The 21,722-nt window shown below is 36.2% G+C and overlaps 1 protein-coding gene across 1 annotated transcript in view; it reads right to left on the bottom strand.

Moving 5' to 3' along the window:
• The window catches only part of ABCA13 (ATP binding cassette subfamily A member 13), a 199,052-nt gene that overhangs the window by 124,959 nt on the left and 52,371 nt on the right, over nt 1–21,722 (bottom strand). The window contains exons 19-25 of the mRNA XM_058831117.1: nt 12,553–12,666; nt 11,851–11,941; nt 7,091–7,267; nt 4,442–4,742; nt 3,495–3,609; nt 1,992–2,321; nt 1,014–1,083 (exon numbers count right to left, since the gene is read on the bottom strand). Of these exons, the coding sequence (XP_058687100.1) occupies nt 1,014–1,083; nt 1,992–2,321; nt 3,495–3,609; nt 4,442–4,742; nt 7,091–7,267; nt 11,851–11,941; nt 12,553–12,666 (1,198 nt within the window). The remainder of the gene's footprint in view (nt 1–1,013; nt 1,084–1,991; nt 2,322–3,494; nt 3,610–4,441; nt 4,743–7,090; nt 7,268–11,850; nt 11,942–12,552; nt 12,667–21,722) is intronic.

The following is a 21,722-nucleotide window of genomic DNA, read 5'->3' as shown; positions in this document are numbered from 1 at the left end:
TATTTAAAGGTCAAAGCTAAATCAGCACAGCATTAATATCACAAACACACCAACACCACATACTTCTGGATATTTAAGCACTGGCACTTGACAAATCATAGATAACAGTAATCCAAATGAACAGAAAAAAAAATTCTATGCCTCTACAAGCCTGTGTTTCAAACAGGAGATGACACTGCTGCTGCAAAAATGAAGAAAAGTTATTGTAGAAAAGACTGTTTATGAAGTGGCCCTTAATTTGGAAAAAGTAGAGCTACAACACTAACAAAATGGAGCACTGACCAATGAATCAGACTTTAAGCCACTCTGCTGATAAAAGGAAAACGATTACACCAAGTTTAATATCATTTCTGTAATGCTAAATCTGAAGATTTAAATCTACGAATTCTAAGAAGCATTGTGAACATTGACTGCATTCAGAGGTAAACCGGAATGAACTCACAGAATAATTGCTTCGTAAAATTATTACATTGCACAAGATGTGAAAGGAAAAAAGAAGGTGCAAACACTAGTGCTACAGAAAGCTACCATAGTGCTAAATTGAAAACAAAAGTAAAAGTTGTAAATTTATTTTAAAAATTGCTTTTTTTTTTTTTACTGAAAATGCTACTTTGTTTGCAGTACAGTGGGTCACGATATTGCTTCTACACTTCTTTCTCCACAATTGTCAAGGAAAGTAGCTTTTCCCAAAACACATTTTGCCCTTCCTTCAGTAAAGATGAGTCATTTTGATGAAGCATTTGAAACTTAAGTAATATTTTCTGCAACTGTCTCTTCCACTCTTACAAACTGTTGTACCATTATGATACATTTTCAATAGTTTGAAACATCCACTGTCATCAATATTGGTCTTGCCAAAATAATAAAAAAAAGGATTAAATCCCTTTAAGTACCTGAACTTGATCCAGTTTATTAAATCATTAGAGATTTTTTTCAGATCAGATTGAAAAAATTTCCAACTGTAGTTTTTGAAATAATAATTACAAAGCTTTTCTCCTAACCAAAGAGCTTACCTATTTCTTGGCCCTCAAAATATGTAATGAAAAATATTCCTTGCCCAAAGGCGGTTGTAGAAAGAAGACACTAGAACATCAGAGGAGAAAGAGTATGTGAACATCAAATAAAAACATGTTGTTAAGAAGTTCCATGAAAAAAATATATTGTGATACTAAAATCAAGCACAAACTAAATAGACCTTATTTTTTTCCTCCACATAGGCTAATGGTTGCTATTTCATTTTATGTTTTAACCACACTCCCCACAAAAAACCTTAGTAGAATTTGCTCCACCAACCCAGTTATTAATACTGTGTTATTTTATCTGACCAACTGACATTGAAAAAAATAAGCATTTTTAAAGTGTATGAATTACTCCACCAGCTTAATTTAGTGAGTTATTTTGAAACAGTGAAGCTATAATGTGTGAAATGTGGTTATCTTTATATGATGGTGATATTTGATGTCACATTCTGGGATATAGTATGTTAGGAGAGTACAAAGACATAAAATAGGCTATGGAATACATAGAACAGGAAAGGACCTGAAGAATCTACACCAAAGAAACATATACCTCAGATTATATGGTTGGACAAATTTCTGATCTATTCTCCAATTGCATTAACATAAATTCAATTAATTTTTTTTCAAACAACTAATGACTTTGAGAAGCAGCATGTCATCAGCTGATCTTAAAAATACATTACTATTAGAAATATTTTGAGTTAAGACACTAAGAGAACTCATGAATATGAGGAATGCGACTTCCTAATATTTTCTGTAGGTTTACAAAATTGCCCTTGCAATTTATTTTTCATTCCTTTCTACCTTCTAAATATTTTCTCAGGTGGAAATTTATTAGTGTGATTTATTTCCAATGATCATAAAAGAAAACAAACATTGGGAAAAATAAATACTTTATGGTCTGACGTTTTGAAGTTACAGAAATTCACAGCATAGTTGGAGGAGAAAATTTAGAAAAGAAGAAATATTTACCATTGTAATCTGGTTGGTGAAACTCATCTGGTTCTGCAAGACCAACAAAACTATGTAGGGTAAAAAGCTGGTCATATAGACAAGGCTGGAACACAGAGCTGCTGTATTGGCACTGCTGAAAAATGCTCCCAAAAAATAGCTTAACATGATAATTGTAACTCCAAATTCCAGGAGAAATAGAAAGATAAGGAAGCCATTGCTATAGACAAAGATACCACTTGCTTTTAAAATGATGGCCAGAGCACAACTGCTTACTGTGAGCACAATGACATTCTCCAAAAACCAAGCGAATAAATGAATGACTGGATACACACCCATTGTCTTCATATACTGCAAGACGACATAGCAAAGAGAGTTAAAGTTAGGAAACAAACTTTATTTTTGTTTTTCTTTTTCAAACAAAACATGTTGTCACCAAAACATTACCAGCTTCCCAAAGGATGTCATCTTCCCCTTAAATTTTTTGTTTCTTTGCCCTTGTCCTGTGCTCTGTCCTGCATCAGACGTGTTACTGAGCAGGGCAGTCTCTGAGATCATCACACATCAGCACAAGGAATCACCAAGCTCAGCAAAACTCTTTTTTGCATAGGGTTTCAAGAAGAGATGTCAGATTACTGATTCTTCCAGTGAGGAGTTTGCCTTTTTATACGCTAAAAGGTACTGAGAATATCCAGAGCAACATATATACATTTTTTTTTTTCCCAGCCTGTTGCTCTTCTGAAAGAAACATAAAGCTTATAACCTTATGCATTACCAGGCAAATAATAATAATTTAGCCAGGTATTAAGTAAATCCCTCTTTTTCTAGAAAAATGCTTTTGGATACAATCTAATAAAACCTCTGAAGCAGTTCTCATAAGATCATCAAAATTAATATTCTGTTGATTTAATATTTTGGAGCATTAAAATGTTTATCTTACAACAGAAAGATTAGAGAAATTAGATAAATTCTCAGTAATTCCCCAAATTAAAAATTTTACTCAAGCAGTTATTCTGTTGATACAGTGAAATAAGTGTTATTCTTTGAAAAGTGTATTTATCTCTATAGAAAATGTATCACAGGGACCCTGTCCTTCCAAAGCACCTGTGAAGACTAGCTGTTGATAGAAGCAAATAATTGTCTCTTTTTTTCTTTTTATGATAATTACACAGTACATAACAAATTCTCAACTTATTTTAGGTAGTTTTATCATTACAGACTACATAGAGCAAAATATGAAAAAGAACCCAAAACAAAAATCTTTCTATTCACAAGGCCTTTCCAAATAACACTTCCAGCTTCAACTTTTGCTTGCTGCTTTTTGTCGCAGGGACAATATTTGCATACTGATGCTCAAACAATGTTGTGAATCTGAGTTGGCAGCTAGAACTAGAACCTATTGCCCAGGGGAAACAGGTGAAAACAAAGCCATCTGGATGAGTACTTAAAAGTACCTCACAACTTCTGCATTTCAGTGCACTTAAATGAACAAATTTTCTTTTCAGAGGTTAATCTGCCTCGTACCTCTTCAAGATTAATTTCTCTTTCATAAACCAGCTTGCGAACCATAGCAGCAACTGAAACCACCCATGTTAACATCATCATAAGTGGAAAAAAAAATCCTATGTTGTTCAAGAATCTATGAAAAAACAAATATGAAGAATTGTCAGCCCATGAATCTAAACCATTTTCAAGCAGAAGGTTAATAGGTTAATACTGGAGCTGTTCTCAAAATATGCACAAAATAAGATCTGACATGAGCAATAGGATAAATTCCTGTTCTGGTTAGAATTACTTATTTTTTATGTAACAAGCTAAATGTATGTATTGGGACTATATTATTATATCATAATTATATATGGCAGTATTTTAAACTATAAACTGATATAATTACTCTTTAGGGCTCCATTCAAAGTCAAACAAAATCCAGATTTTTGTCAATGGCAAAGTAATGTATTTGGACAACATGACCAAATGACATGACCCAGTCAATTTTTACTCTACTTTAACAAATTATTACCATTGACTAATTTTAAAATCTAATAGTTGGGATGTTTTGATGGTTTTACAGAGAACAACCCTCCACTTTTGCTTCCTCAACTTCACCCTTCAAGGGACCAATTTGTAGTTTGTGTACAGGACAACTAAGGATTTAAAATGGATCTTTTAGAATAATCTAAGTTAATTGCACACTATGCTGATACAACCTCTGTCCAGTAGACTACTTCACATTATGGCTGCAACATTTTGTAAGAGATCATTTGCCAGACACTGTATAACGTTATGTTAAACACAGCTGTTGGACAGTATTTGTTGTGATGTAATATTCTGCTATTGGATGTATTTGTATAAGCCTGTACAGAGGTATACATTCACCCATTGAAAAGTGGGAACCTAGTAGGATCCCAAGTTCTCTAAAACTAATCTAACAAGGATAATATATCATATTAAAAAGCTGAAATTTTACTTACAAATCACTGGTATGACAAGGGTAAGGCATGGCTTGCACCTGAATTGCTATCTCTGAGGTGTTTATCCCAGTCTGTGCTGAAATAATTGCCCCTTCAATCATGTCTTGAAGAGGAATGAAGACATGGTTGTATTTAAACCCATCTGCTGGCAATTTGTGGGGATGGGATTTCCATGTTGGGTTTTTTATCAAATCTGTTCTCATGCTGTAGAGAACACTGGTTCTAATTGTATATGAAATGCGTCTTGGAAGGAGATTGCTAGAATCTTGTTTCTTGTCCTCTGGTGTATTGAAGATGATACCTGACAAAAGAAGAAAGGAAGCTTCTTAACTAAGCTTATACAATTTATACTATTTCCATAGCTAACTCATGTCTAATTACCACATGATAAAGGATGCATTAATCTGTCAGGACAGGCCTCCAAACTTTCTTGATCCCAAGCCCAGAAACAGCAGATTTCAGAGACACATTTTTCATGTTTATGAATATGAAATGAAAAATATTATTCACATGATAAATGGGCTCATGAAAATAATTTTTATCTGAGGTGATTTGTCTTTTTTTGAACTTCAGTTTTCTTTTTCCATCTACATTTACCCCTTTTTGGGGGACTGATATCAATTCCACAGTAAAAGCAGCAGACATAAAATTTGTGTATCAAAGGATAACAACTTCCATAAGTGAATGACAAAGTAAAAAGTACCAACCCACTAAAATTTACACTGATACTCAAGTCAATTGCAGATTTGTTTTGCACAGCAGAATTTGCATGTTTGTTTTCTCTAGCTCTGCATAAAGGAAAAATACCCTAACAGATGAAAGCTTAATATGTAGCTGTAAAGATTAAGCCAAACACAAGAAATTGCTTGTGTTCTCTTTTTGTGTGACCCAGACTTTTAAGGACTTCTGGATAAATGCTGAGTGTTGCCCTTTTCCTCCTTGGGAAAAGGGAGAGATATCTAATTACCCCATCTGGTTCTGTGAAAGGTAATAAAATACAGGATAGTTTATTGCAAACCTGATTTCTTTCAACTGGCTAATCTCATTTTCCTGTTTATACAAACAGTTGATTTTCTAAGACATTCCAGGAAGCTATGAAGGCTCTGAAGACTACAAAAAAAAGAAAATTCTATTCCAGTTTAACATTTTTCTATGGAAAGGAATGTATGCCTACATCAGAGAATGTAACATTGACATGTTGGACACATTAAGTTCCTTAAAACACCATCTTCTCTCTCTCTAATAATGTGAAGAGATAATGAGGCCAGAGTACTGAAAAATACTCACACAAAATGTCTTGGCTTATATTAGCATATGGCCTTCCCTAGATAAGCGAAAGAAAAATAGAACTAGAATTTGATAATTCATTTTTCTGAGAGCCAGGATTTATCTGTCTTTCCTTAAACAGTTTGCTTCCTCCAAAGTACTCCTGAGCAGTTTTCCCTGTGTCAAGGTATGGATGCTAACTATGAAGCAGGGAGCACAGTGCCTGTGGAATACCAGGCCACATAACCTTCTCAGTCTCGCCTGAGAAAGTGGCCTGGGAAATCATAAGGAGGAATTAAAACAATCCTCAGAGATAGAAGACAGCCTTGCAGGTGCTGTTTGTCAGTTTCTTGTTTTCTTGCAAGAGAAAGTCAAGGGGCGGTGTACCCCACTGACCAATGATGGTGATGTGTTAGTTTAGTAACCAATAAGAGTTTTACTTTTCTGTACTTTCACATATCAGTCTATAAAAGAAGATCTGAAGTAATAAACCTGAAGAGCAAGAACTCTCCTGTTCAACACACAAGAGAGTCTGCATCATTCTTCTCACCATTCCCAACAGAGCGACATCAAGATATGGCCTATTTGTTTTATGTTGATAGAGGATGGCAATTGCCAGGGTACTATGCAGATCACAAAACTAGCAAGGGATTCCAGACTGAACAGTTTTTCCGTCTTTACAAGTGCTTTCTCATGTCTTCTATTGTACACTTATGGGCATAAGGAGGACAAAAAACCCCCAAAATGACAGTGAGAAATGTTGTGGAATACTTTTTATAGACTTAAGGAGGCCTCTCTTTTGGAAACACTACATGCAACATAGAGAATTTTCTTCAAGACCAGTGTGTATGTTAAGGAAAAATATTCTTGCATTTTAAAATCTTTCGTAAAATTAATCAATTCTCAGCAATAAGCACATAAGCATAGGAAAAAGAGAAAAATATAATCTCAAGGAGGAAATTAAAGAAATTAAATTCCTTAAGAACTTATTTCCTCTGAATAAACAAACTCTGAGGTGTTTAAGAGTAGATCTTAACAATTCCCCTTTACTTCCTCCATTTTGAAAAGTCAATAATATAAAAAAGAAATTTTGAAAGGGTGTAATCTAGATGATCTTGTTATCTTGTTAAGTTTCCTCAGTATTCCACATTTTTTTATCTTTTTCTTCTTTAAATACTTATGACCATTCTTTCAAATATTTTGATAGAAATAAGAGACTCCAAGGATTCATTTGGCCATTCCACAGTTCAAACAATAAAATTAGTCTTTCCAGCTTACAGCATTCAAATGTGCTTTATGTTGACTGTATTACATGTGATTTAATGCACAAAACTACAAAATCTGAAATTTTCTGTAAAAATACATTTTACAAAAGGTACTTACTAGCCAAAAGATTATTTTCCTGCATGAGTTCATGAGCCTTCTCCTCCAATTTCTCTATAGAGTCAAAAGGCTGGAAACGATCCAGCAGCACACAGGAAGAGATATTTACAACAAGCTGTGTCAACAGGTCAATCTGTTTACTTGCTGAGCTGTTAAGCATATGGTTCATCATGGTTTCTAAGACAAGGAAACAAATTTGACTTAGTTTTAATGATCAGAACAGAAAGCTGTGTTGTCACTTGCACATCCTATAAGAGTAAATCCTCTTTGTATTAAGAAAAAAAGTTTTTAAAAATAGAAATTTTAGTGTGAACTTGTAGAAGTGCAGTTCATGTTTCAGTGGCTTTTACAAGCCCTCAGCTACTCTTTCCTTCCATTTCAGAGTACTAAAAATATAACAAATTCTAGCAAAGTTCTAGAAATAGCCCACACCCTTGAAGCTGTAGGACTTCTAACCTTTTCTTATGTTTCCATAACCACTCCCTCAAATACAAGGGAATTACTGTACTTCAGACATCATAACATATATTAATCTCTCATTTAGCAACATATTATTCAGTTCTTTTCTCCTTGATACAGTGAATATTTCAAGAACCATGTTATATAGAACATAAGCATTTTAACAGGAGTTGTACATGCTTTTAAATGTAAAAAAAACCCTAATGATCTCTTCATTTTTACTTTATTTATGGATCCAGGATCAGAGGCTGGTTTCTAACAAAACTCTAATTTTGGAGGAATTTAGATCTTCATCCATTGGTAGAGAATGTAGGGATAATGCTATACCCTTATGTTTGAGAGAATAATCATAGAAGATAGCATAATCTAGAAACAATCTTAACCCATCTAGATTTAATAAAAATATCTGAATTTCTCAGGTAATAAACAATGCTATAAAACATCCAACACAATTGTCCATCTTAAATTTTTCAACACTCACTTGAAGACATAGGCTTTAAAAAGGATAGATAATGACCTCCTATGATAACAGTGGTGACAGACAAATCCTGGATCATAGACATTACTCAGCATCAGCACAGGAAATATTACAATAGGAAGGCAGATAAGTGGAAAATGTATGAAGCAGTCTGAATAAGAGGTATGATTAACAGTGACAAAGGGTAAAGTGCACAAGGAGAAAAAGTAGAGGAACTGACACTCTAGAAATCGAAAGATAGGCAAACAATGACAGGGTGAATTCATAGGTATGGAGAAACCATAACTGAATAGAGATAATAAATGTCTTATTTATGGCTACACTTGAAGAGGACAATAAAGTGAAAACCTATGCTGCCCCTTTTTTTATGGCATTAGAGAGAAGAGAACAGTCCTAACATTAAGCCCAAATGGCAGGGTTTGTATATATATCCATATATATTTTAGATGACATATTTAGATACATATTTACATATATTTAGATATGTAATTATATATAGCCCTATCTACCTTATTCTCTATGAAGACAGGCTGAGGGTTGTTCAACCTGAAAAAGAGAAGGCTCCAGACAGACCTTATAGCATCTTCCAGATGTTATTGTGGCCTGAATGGGGCCTACAAAAAACCTGGGAACAGACTTTTTACAAGGGCATATACCGGTAGGACAGGAAGGAATGGCTTTAAACTGTAAAAGAGTAGGTTTAGATTGGAACAGGCTGCCCAGAGAAGCTGGGAATGCCCCAAGCCTGGAAGTGTTCAGTGCCAGCCTGGAAGGTATTCTGAGCAACCTGGTCCAGCAGAAGGTGGCCCTATGGCAGAGGGTCTGCCCAAAGATCCAAAGCTGGAGCTTCAGATGAAAATAAAAAAGATAATGAGTGGTAAAACCAGTAACATGTATATATTCAAGGTTTAATTGGATGCAAGCAAGATAAGTACAGGACTAAACAGCTCATGCAATATAAGATTAAATTTTTTTTAAAAAAACAAACATAAGAACAGAGGTTTACAGTTAAGTTGCACAAGATTATGGTACAATAAAATGAACAAAAAGTACACAAGCTAAGATTAAAATAAAAGTGCATATCATTTTTCAAAAAGTAAAACAACCAAGTGAATCCATACAAAGAAGCATAATAAATTCAGAGGAGTGCTCTGGCGCTTTGGTTTCACAAAGGCATAAATGCTCCTGTGATCTATCGCCCCTGTTGATTTTCAGTTTTAATATGTTAGCTTTAATAATCGTATTCCCTTAAAATAAGGAAAGTCTAGTTTCATAAGCCACTCTACTTAAATCATCTTTTGTCTTGACCATCCAAACTATTAAACATTTATTACATACTATCAAATGTCCTTAGTTCTGTTAAAAAGCTATAGCTTGAGAAACAAAGGTACAGATTTCTTTGATGTTGTCTGCATGAGTGAAGATGGATCTGATAATTCCAAGATCATGATATCTATTTAATGGAATATTGTTTGTCCATAACTTATCATGTAGTTCTCAGTGTTAGGTCCACACCAAAAAAATCCAGCTATTACTCAAGTAATAGTTTGAGATAGCTATGTTTCCAGCATGTCATGAAGTTTAAGAGACATGCTCTTTCATCTATCCAATCTTTCCAGTATTGTGATTCTGTGGGTTTGGTTTTTAGTTGTATTACGATGCATCTTTGTGGACATGATTTCTGAGCCTGAGAGAATTTCAAGCTCTCAGGGACTGACTGTTCCCAAGGGAAAGTCTTGGGAACCTTTTCTTGCTCAAAGATTGTTTGTGTAAATAAGAGTTACTTTCCCAAAACGAAACACAGATCTTTTAAGAGTGTTTTCTCTCTTGTCCCACCAATAAGGTGAGGAAAGTGGTGTTCCTTCTACCAATCAGGGTGACCTGATAGGAACCAAATAAGGGTTGACAGAACCCCAAAATAAAGACTTCTTTGCCTCACGAAAAGTTGCTGTGTGTGATTTTCTCAGAACCCTCACTATACTTCGAATCTTCTAGCAACACATATTCACATCAACAGCTGAACTGTGCCTGACCCAGACTAGTCAGCAGTTCACTGTTTAAGAAAATAATCTGAAGAGAAAGAAGATTCAAATTTGAGTTCCTTGCTTAAGGAGGAAACAGAGCCCAGACTCTTTCAAATTTGAATTCCAGATTCCATCTGCCATTTTTCTTACTGAAAGTGCACAGGCAGTCCTAGTCTTCAAAGAAAGCCTTCAAACCGAGGCCAATTTCAACAAAATCTCACTATCTGTCTGCTAAAGAAAAGCCACACCAGCTCACACCAGCTGTGACTGCACCAGCTCAGGGCAGTAGTACAAGCTAGGACTGAGAACACACTTCATTTACAAGCTCCCAGGAGCCTCTGTGGATTTTGTCCATCTCCTGCCTAGAGGCAGATACTGAAAAACCAATAAAAGCTGTATTTCAAGTACAACTATTTATTTTAGCTGTAGTGTTAATTCTTTGACTGTAAAGCTGACTTAATGACCCACATTTCTGTAAAGTCAATTTTTTCAAGGCAATGAAGGTCACAAAGTCCTCTGTGGGGGAACCTGAGAGCTCATCATTGCCCTCCTCCAGAAAGTGACTGGAACAGATTTTGGTTTGGCTCATAATTATCCTAAAAGTCACTGACCAGAAACCATACAGATCTGTCTTTTTTACCACAATCCTCCTCTAGAAAGTACTCTGCTCCCTTTGTCCATGATGTCACACTGTCTGTTATTGCATTTTGTCCCAGTTTTCTCTCTTTCTGATTCTCAAAATCATGAATTTTTATGAAATGACATAGAAATTTGCTTCAGTACAGAGTTTTCCTTCTGGCACGTGCTGGCAAACATTTTAATGATCATGCACCTACCTTACTGACAGCTGGACATACTGATTTATTTTTTTCAATTTTCAAATTCTTATAAATTTGTTAAGTAACTGAATTTACAGCATAATCCTTTCTCTTCTCCTACTTAAATCTTTGAATATCCCAAGTTAGCCAAAATAATAATTCCCCTTCTCCTTCACTAAGAATCATTTGCCTTGGGCTATCTATCTAACTCTGGAGGCTCTCTGACTGCCAGGGCTCACTACCAAGGCAGAAAGTGAGCAGCCAGGGATGCCCAGGGGAAGACTGCCAGGCAGAACAATGAATCAGGGCCACCCTTTTCCCACCAAAGCTGCACAGAGCTGGGACTGGGCCTGAGCCCACTCCAGGCTGCAGCTCCCACAATTTCACACCCAACTGTGGACTTGGGCCCACACTACCTCCCATGGGCTGGTGTTCTGCCCTCAACATTATCCCAATGGTCCCATTGGGCTATCCCAGGACTGGGGCTGACTCAGGTTGCTTCCTATTAACAGTGCAGCTCCCTGGTTATCACCCTCTCTCAGGCTTTTCTGAAGCTCAAGGACACCACATGCAAATGGTAATGAATAAATGGAGAAAGAAAACAGAGTTTTTGATCAAACACAGTGTATCCAATCTCATTTTCTATTTATTTCATTCAAAAACTACAACAAAAAAATATTTTTACCGAATGGAACTGTGGCAACTAGTTTTATATCTCCCTTTTATGTATGGATATGTTTGAGACTCTCACATGACACTTTCACTTCTGTTACAAATATTGTTTCAATATGTGAAATTCAAATTATCTAGTCACTCAAAAGAAAAAAGACAATTACATTTAAGACTAACTCAAGAGGGTAAATTCTCTTATTACTTTACTTAAATATCACCGAGGTAGGTAAAATATTCAATTTTAACTAAATGTAGTTCTAAGTTGAAGTCTAACAAGGTTAACCATTACATGTACTTTCATATACGTACCATATGCTTGCATTTTTTTAAGGAGTTTTTCCATGTTGATGTCCAAATTACTTTCTATGAAATGCTTTACAAAATTGTTTTGCAGTACTTCCTGAAATCAAAGGTGATAGATGTTACCTTAGGTTTATCTTCTCTAAGAAAATACAAAATATACACATGTATAAATGTTCAATTCCATTATCAGGATTTCCCACATGACACTGCAGAAGTCCATTAGCTTCTCCATGTCTTCAGTCTTCTCCCTCTTAACAGGTTAACACCACACATTTCAAATAAATGGCAGGGAGGTGGGGAAGAGATTTAGGAGAGGTGACAGGGGAAGGCACAATTATGTAGAATGGAAAAACCCCAGTAACAATAATGCCTTTTTATTTTATAGACAATATTTCTCTCATCAGTTTTTTTCATCAGTTTCACATTTTTCTGGCAAACATAAGCAATGAACAAACAAGTACCAACATAATTTTATTTCTCCTGTTTTTCATTGATACTGGGGCAATACTGGAGATAATGAGGCGACATTACTTTTAAGTATTTTCATGTCAGAAGTTTCTCGGCATGACTATAAATCTACTCTGCCTCTTTTCCAGCTCTGTTTAAATCTGAAGTCAGATATATGGGTGGTTTTGCATGTATAGAAATACAGTCTAGATCAAACAGCAAAAAGTTGGAAAACAGAAAGATCTTCCACAGTTCACCAACCTGCAGTCGTGAGACTGTGAGATTATTTCCACTGGTTTTAAAAACCTCAGACATCCTAAGCCATGTCTCAGAATATGACTTCAAGTTTTCCAAAAAAACAAAAGTGAAATTAGCCTGGGGAAAAAAATACATGAAAACAAATCAAGTGAAACATGTGCGCAGTAAATCTTAAGAAACAGAAAAAAATGGCATTCTTTAGATCTTCTGCAACTACTTTCCATTCCATTTTGACAGTCATCAGTAAGACTACCCATGTTTTCTTTTTATCTAAGAAATTAAAAGTATTTTTTTCGATACCAAGCAAATCAGTTTTCCTGTGCTCTTTAAGTTTCCCACCAGAACTGTCATAAAGACTTCTTTATTCTGTAGTATCTCTTTCATAGACAGTGTCATGGGGGTGCTTGAGAAAGCCAGAAAAAATAAATAGTTAGGACATACTCAAAAGAAAGCCACTCAGTTGTGGGTCTTTTATTCAAACTAGTTTGACTGAATACATAATAAAACTGAAATCTGAAGCCCAGTCTGGACAATAATAATAACTGATCAATCAATCTATTTCAAAATACTCTCACAGGGAAAGACTTGAGCAAAGCAAAATATTTTCTGTCACAGTCAAACACAGGTTACAATTTCTCTCTTAGTAAACAACCAGCAATTTCTTTTCCAGCCTATTTTAAACTCAAGTTTCATATTCAAGACTAGAAAATATTGCAGCATCTTTTTGTTTAAACTGGTGTTATCAGTCACAGAAGTGTATTTAAGAACAATCCACCATAGCTATGATAAAAATTTTGAAATTTTCCAGAAAAGAGTGTCTGTAGTGAGTTGTAAACTCCAATTTGGAACAACACTTTTTGCAATAATTCTTGCTGAAAGTATACAATTTCTGCCATATTATTTTTTAAGTGCCTTTTTCATAATCCCACTCTTAGCACAACATGAGAAAACAAGTTCTGGTGGCTCTTTGTAACACAGAACACCGTGAAGAAACCTTGCATGTAATTTTGTTTCCCTGAAAAACATTATGCATTTAACTTCTATGTGAATCTCTATTCTCCTTTAAAGAGTGACCATTCATTAGGATTAAAGAGAAAGTGATCCTGAATGTAGAACTAAATCTGCTGTCAAGTAGAATAAATAAGTTCTTCTGATCAGAAGTAACGCAGTAACCTCATGGACTGAAACCTCCATGATGATGGTGACAAGATGAAGAAGACCAAGAAGACTGCAAGGGTGGCAAACAGGCAATCTGGGAGATTGCTTTCTCCCCAGAACAGAGTAACCACAGGTCACACCAGAACACAAGGAGATCAAATTTTCAGACACCACTAGAAACTATTATACCAAGCAGCTTGTAAGATCTGGGCTCAGTAGAGCTTAGTGCTTCTTAAACTTGATTCTGAACAGCACAAAGGAATATTTTTTTCTGCTAAAATTGTTTTCAAAGAGCTACAATAACTATAATATGTTTGCATTCAATTCCTTATACAAAAAATAAAAAAACTAATTACTGCAGCAGCATGGATTTCTGGAAAATATGAACTTTCTACAATGTTGTCATGGTTTTAGCTCTAGCTAAAAAGCACTAGATGTGATGGAGTAATTAATTAATTAAGGGCAAAGAATGATTAAGTCCTAAGTTTACATAGTAGTAATAGTAAAAAGTCTAGGGGTGGAAGTTAGTGAATTTTTGTTTCTTCCTTTCTGTCAATTTAGTAGTTTTATTGTTTTAAGTAAAGTTTATGTTGAATATAACTGATAATTTTTAAAATAGGTGTTCACAGGTTGAAGGGGTCGATATTGTGATGGACTGGCATTTAAGAAACAAAGGGAAACACCTCAGGAAGTTAAGGCTGCTGGAGGCTGATGGGAGTTTTTCTCCTGGCCAATAACTGGCCATTTCTAAGAATTGACAGTAGTTTTGACCATTGAAAAGTGAGATCAACCTGTGAACACCGCCTTAAAACCTAATCCTGGGAATTTCTTTTTCTCTCTGGTTTCCGGCTTTGAAGAGGTAATAGAGATCCAGGTCAGCCTCCTTCCGCCCAGGCCGGACAAGGCCACGTTCAGTGGGTCCCGGGGAGGATGGAGACTGTGAAGTGTCAGGAGCCCCTTCTCAGAGGGCTTTCTGGGCCTTGTACAGCAGGGCTGCCGGGCCAGGCTGGTCCCTGGCTCGGTTGCAGTTTCTGCTGCTGCTGAGTTTCACCAGAGACTGCCAAGTAAGGGGAGGGAAAGTCATTGACCTGCAGCGTGCTGATAGTGGCCACAGTCCCCAGAGCAGCCATGGAAAATCTTCTATCACAGACAGCTCCAGCTGCTGCCCTGGCAGAGATCATGAGACCACCCACAAGGCCTGGGCAAGATTTTAACCCTTTCACTAACCAGATGAGACTTGCAGATTAATCCTTTTTCCAGAGAGAGAGGAAGAGAAAGTGATCAACATGTAAAGAGACAAAATAGACTATCAAAGACAGTGAAGAAAATAATTAAGCTTCAGATGGGGGAGAGAAATAAGGAGATGCCTTAATAAGCTGAAATATTCTTTTGCTAAAACTATGGAGATGGACAATAATGTTCTGAATAAAATCCTTTAATTAATGAAAGAGTATTTTGGTGGGAATGGAGTATTTCAAAGTGTAGATCTGAGCAAAAGCAATTCATCGATAAAGCTGAGTAAATGGTGAAGTAGTTGTGATCTTATGAGATGCTAGAACAGAAACAGAGAAGTGAGAGTTGTTAAAGATTTGTGGCCCTTAAGAAACAAATAGAAAACTTCTGTTTCCAGAGATGATCACAGAGACAGATGAAAAAAACTTCTGCCTTTGAATATCTCATCCTTAAAATGACACCCCATTTTGGCTCATGGCCCATGAGCACACCTCGGAGTGGTGTGAAATGGAGGAGACAACTGATGGCAGAGTTTTCCAGGCGGCTGGCATCAGAGAAATAGAAAGCCATAGGAAAATGGTTTTCTTGTGAAAAAATCCATAGATTAGCAGAAGAGAACTTCTTTTTCTCTACAAAGACTGATGAAAAGACTATAGCAAAGTTGAGATTGTTTTAACCACCAGGTTTTTTGTCTCTATGTTGTCAATTAAAAAAAGGAATGGTTGGGTAGTGGGGAAAGAAGGTTTCTGGAGGTTTTATTCTGGTTTCTTATTCCTGTAGTCCTGTTAATAAAGTTTCTTTATAACTTTTAAGTGTTAAGCCTGTTTTGCCCTTCTTCTAATCCATATCTCACAACAAGAAATAACAAAGTATTCTAGTGTCATGGTTTTAAAGCATTAGCTAAAAAATTACTAGAAAACTTACTCATTTCTTGCTGTGAGATATGATTAGGAGAAGGGCAAAACAGGCTTAACACTTAAAAGTTATAAAGAAACTTTATTAACAGGACTACAGGAATAAGAAACCAGAATAAAACCTCCAGAAACCTTGTCTCCCCACCCCATTTTTTCCTTGCCCAACTGACATCAAAACTTGGGATGTTAATGCAATATTAACTATACAATAGTCTTTTCATCAGTCTTTGTAGAGAGAAGAGTTCTCTCTTGTCATTCCATGGAGAGTTTTCCAAAAGAAAAATGGTTTTCTTGTGGCTTTTCATGTCCCTGTTTGGCAGTCTCCTGGAAAAAACTCTGCCATCATGCTTTCCTCCTATTTTCACACCAGTCTGAGGTGTGTCCATGGGCCATGAACTCATGAGGTATTATTTTAAGGATGAATTATTCAAAGGCAAAGGTTCTCTTCATCTGTCTCTGTGATCATCTCTGGGAACAGAGGTTTTCTTCTTTTCTCCCTGGGGGCAAAGGGTCTTCATTAACTCTAACTTCTCTCTCTCTGTTCTAGCATCTCATGGGATCACAACTACTCCACTATCTGCTTAGCTTCATCAATGGATACCTTTGCTTAGATTCACAGTTTGAATAATTCATTCCCCCCAATACTCTTCATGAATTAAAGGAGTTATTCAGAACATTATTGTCCATCTCCATGGCCTTACCAAAAGAATGTTTCAGCTTATTAAAGCATCTCCTCATTCTCCTCTGATCTATCTGAGGCTTGATTCTTTCCTTCACTGACTTCGATGTTTTATGTTGTCTCTATACATTGATCATTCTCGCTTTCCTCTCTGTGGAGAGGGAGATTAAATCTTCAAGTCTCATCTGGCTAGTAAAAGGGTTAAAATCCGGCCCAAGCTGCAGCAGGTATTCATGGGGTCGGATTTCAGCTTGGCAATGCTGGAAAAAAGTGGATTGTTTTCAGCCTGGAGCTGTCTGTGTGGGCCATGGGGATGAGATGACAGCAGCCGTGGCCTGCCCCAGCCCAGGGACGGGTGCCACAGCAGAGCCCAGCCTCACCTGGGGCTGGGGAAAGCTCCTCAGTCTCCATTCCTGCCTGGGAGCCGCTGGAGTCTGGCTCAGCCCCCTCCCCCCAGGCTGGACAGGCCACGGGGGGAGCAGGGCCAGCCAGAGTTCTGTTACCTTTCCAGGCCAGAAATGAAGAGAGAGAGAAGTTTCCAGGTTTAGGTTTAAAAGGTGGTATTCACAAAGGTTATCTTACTTTTCAGTGGTCTAAAATGCTGTCAGTTCTGAGAACTGGCCAGCTATTGGCTTGATCTCAAGCAGAGAAGAAACTCCCAGCAGCCTCTCTCGAAGCCTTCACTTCCATGTTTTCTGCTTTTTTTTTTTTTTTAAATGCCAAACCATCACAAACGTAGACACTTTTTTGAAAGAAACTAAAAGCAGCAAAGTGGGAAGTTGTGTGCAGAAGGTACAGAGTCTAAGGCAGCATAGAGGAAACTGAACAAATACCTACTGCCTATCAAAAAAGATTTGAGGAAGACCATTGTCGTGGTTTTAAACCAGTAACTAAAAATTATTTATTTCTTGCTGTGAGATATAGATTAGAACAAGAGCAAAACAGGCTTAAAACTTAAAAGGAATAGAGACAGTTTATTAGTAAACTACAAGAATAAGAACACTAGAATAAACTTCCAGAAAACCCTTTTATCTCCCACCACTTGACCATTTCTTTGTACACATGACAACATAGAGACAAAAAAACTTTAGAACTTTGATGGTTAAAAAACAGTCCTAATTATTGTTAGAGTCTTTTCATCAGTCTTTGTAGAGAAACAGAAGTCTCTTTCTGCTAACTTATGGAGTTTCTCACAAGAAAACTATTTTTATTATAGTTTTCTATTTTTCTGATGTCAGCTGCCCGGAAATCTGTCATCAGATCTTCTCCTCCCATTTCACATCACTCTGAGGTGTGTACGGGCCATGAGTTTAGGGATGTCATTTTAAGGATGAGTTATTCAAAGGCAAAAGTCTTCTTCATCTGTCTCTGTGAGCTTTCCTGGAAAGCAGTTTTCTCTTTGCTCCCAAGGCTTCAAAATCTTCACTTTACTCAGTTCCAGCAACTCACAGTATCACTATCTTTTTCTCAAAAGTCCACACTTTGAAAACTCTATTCCTCCCAATACTTTGTCATGAATTAAAGGAGTCTCTTTTTAAACTACTATTATCCATCTCCATAGCTTTAACAGAAAGATATTTCAGCTGTAGAGCATCTCCTTATTCCCTCTCTCTTATTTAAAACTTAACTCTTTTCTTCACTGTTTTTGGTGGTTTTATGATGTTTTCATGTCGATTGTCTCTTTCTTTCTCTATCTTTCTGGGAAAAAGGAGTAATCTGTACGTTTATTCAGGTAATAAAGGTAGATATCCAGGTAAATATCCAGGTAGTAAAAGAATTAAAAGCTTTAGAAAAGCTGCAAGAGTCTTATAGTGTCAGGTTTCAGTCCAGCAGCAGGAACTGAAAACCAAACCAGGCTGCCAGCTCTGCTTTCCTTTCCTCCTCCCCGCCCCCCCCGCCCCTTTCGTCCTCTGCGGCCTTATCCGGCCGGGGTGGGGAGGGGGGGGTGGGAGGTGGAGGAGGTTACTACAGAACCTTGTTACCTTCTCAAAAGCCGGAAACAAAAGAGGACAAGAAAACTCTGACTGTACATCTTAAGGAGGTGTTCACAAGTTGAATTCACTTTTTAATGGTCAGAACTGCTGTCAATTCTTAGAAATGCTTGATAATTGGTCAGGAGAAAGGACTCCCATCAGCCACCAGCAGCCTCAACTTCCTTAGCTCTCAAAACTACCTTAAAGGTAAAGCCACCCCATGACAACCCTATATATGTATACACACACACACACACACACACACACTACAAAGCAGTAAACCACTAGAAAACTTCCTTTCAAATGAAGATTACTTCCAAATGAGAGAAAAAAAAAAAAAGTTTAAAAAAGTTTTAGTTTAAAAGTGGTTTTGCTTTTTCATTCATGACCATAGGCATTTGGGAAGTTCATGTATCAGAAGCCTTCCCCATGCAGAATACTTTGGAGACTATGTTGCTAATCAAAGCAGCAGTGAAAAATAAAATCATACAATTTAAGAAAATTAACAATAAGTAGTTTCCAGGAAAGATTATGTTCAGCTAAGAATTTCAAAAGTACTCAAGGATTAAATAGCTGAACTGCTCACTGTAATGCAACCTCCTGATTAGAATTCCCTTGTTATGAGGGAAGTGGAAAATAACAAATGTAAAGCTATTTATAAAGATGCTAGGGGAACCAGAGGATTGCAGACTAATAATTCTGAAATCTAAGTTTTAATTTTTATACAAATAATAAATTACAATAAAGAGTAGTAGTAAATGGAGAATAGAAATAATTACAGCTGGGAGATAAAAACATAGAATTTTAAAATAGAAAGTGTCACAGTCTGAAGTGGAAGAACAAGCAAGTGAGGAAAAAATGGTTGATGCAGAGCTCACCCCAGGCACCTTAAATACTATGAATTCATATAACCTAAGCCTGACCCCAAAGTTTTTGGAAATAGCAGAAAATTCCTCAAAACTGATTGCTGAATACAAGATAAACTCTGACAACTTTCTGAAATAAGAAATACTTCCATAAGATCAGTTCATCAGTGGCAAAAAAAACTTAGTTGTGAAAGCAGAGATCAAAGACATCACATGCAGCCTTTGAACTCCTGAACACCAGTTGGCACTGAACTTTTACCCTCAGTCATCACCACAGCCTGTTTCTGTGACTGTCACCATCATCACTCCACACAGTAGAATTGCTGCCTTCTTTGAAACTCAAACAAAACAACCCCACAATTCATCAAAGAATGGTCCATTACACATTCTCAAATTTAATAATCCATGTGGAAAACTTAGAGAATGTGTCAGAGTATATGAACATCAGTATTCTTTGAAGGTGTAATCTGCTATTCTTTTCTCCTAGTAAATACATGACATGTGGCCGCACAGTCTAAAGGAAACCAGAACTGTTCCAATTTCTTTAGGAGATCAGGCTTAGAAGAGCTACCAGCTTGGGGTTTAGTAGTTACACTTGAAACACTGGGAACAATATTTTACATTTAAACCTTGTTTATATTCAAGCAATAGCTGAAAGTTTTCTGTAATAAAAACAATAAAATCTCCCACTACGTTCCTATTTACACTTAAAAAGATACTCATCCATAACTGCTTGTTAGATTTACTGGACTAGAAAGGGGAAAGAGCATATTTACAGAGATTTCCAAATAAGCTGATGGAACTTTTATAAGCCTGAGAATATATAAGAATATATAGAATATATATAATAGCATATATAAAAATTCTTATATATAAGAACTCCTACCAGAATTTTTGTATTGTTCCAGAGCACTAAACTCCACCCCTCAAAAAACAACCAATCAATCAACTAACCCAAAAAAACCAACCCACAAGCCAACTTTTTTCTGAACTGTATTACTCAGTCCAAATTTCACTGAAAGGTCTATGGGGGAATATACTGTATGTGAAGATATTAATCATTCCTACAGATGTTTTTAAGAATGGAGGTTTGGCATTTTAATTGGCAAAATAATGTGGAAATGTTTTAAGTATAATATTCTAAATGTCATTGTAACATAGAATATAAGTTCAAAAAGACATGTAAGATTTCTAATTTTTTACAACTTGTTCTTTATAGAATTTCCATCTAGAAACATCAAGAACAGCTTTATTTTTAACTGACTAAAAATTTTAAATCAATTATACTCTACTCCAGAGCTATAACTGGTGTTCCCCAAATTAAGATATTTAACTGCAAAATATGGAATCACTCAATCCTTTTTTCCAATTCAGAACAGAAACTATAAAATTATGTAGTATCTGCTATCTACAATGGGGTTTTTGGCTTAGTTTTTTACTATTTTTTAGAACACAAATCTGAATACCACAAAGTTTCCAATTTACAGAGAATATACCATCACATTTAAAGTTATTATGGTCTTTTTGTGTAGCACTTACAAGCAGCAGTTGTTTTTTTTTCTAAATTTCCATTCTTGCAAAAATTAATATTGCAGGGTAAAAGTCATACATTTAGAAGATCAGTGCAAAATTTGCAGAGAAATCTAAAACAAGTAATAAACCCTTCTCTTACAGAAGTACTCTAAGCTAGGCATGAAGAAACATGTCATTGTCAATAATCACCCTCAAGACAGAACACCAACCATAGCAGAACTGCAGAGATTGTAAAACTCTTGAATACCTTCATCAGAATCCACACACAGCACCTCAGTTATAATTGGTCACTCAACTACTGGTGTTAGAAACAAACAGAAAGGATTAACTTTTGATCTCTTAATTTATTTATTTTTTTTAATTCAGCTCAGTGACTCTCTAAGAACATGTGTTTTTACCCTGGGGGCATCCCTTCCCACAGGTCTCTATGCTGCTCCATTACAGTTCCCACAATAAGAAAATGTTGAAGGCAAAAGCTTTCCCTAGAGTATGTGCACCCTACACCTCAATTCAGCATGATTCACATGACACTTCTACTAATGTGTTATTTTTAATCTTTCTACACATGGTTTAAAGAACTTTGAGAAAAATTCTGCTTTTCACACTGAGTTTGAACCACTGTAACAAGTAGGATAAAAGTCAAGAGAAGCATTAAGTTTAAAGCAGGAAACAGGTGAGACCTCAGGGGTCAGGTTAGATCTATTTTTCTAAAAGGCAATTGTCCAATTGCTTCTGCCTACCCTGAAAGAAGTGGACCTTTAAAACTAATTACAAAGACAAAATCAATACACAGAAATAGTGGCATTTTTTTGATACT

This window comes from Poecile atricapillus, chromosome 2 (assembly GCF_030490865.1).
Source record: "Poecile atricapillus isolate bPoeAtr1 chromosome 2, bPoeAtr1.hap1, whole genome shotgun sequence".
Lineage (NCBI taxonomy): Eukaryota > Metazoa > Chordata > Aves > Passeriformes > Paridae > Poecile > Poecile atricapillus.
This window is presented reverse-complemented; position numbering and strand designations above follow the sequence as displayed.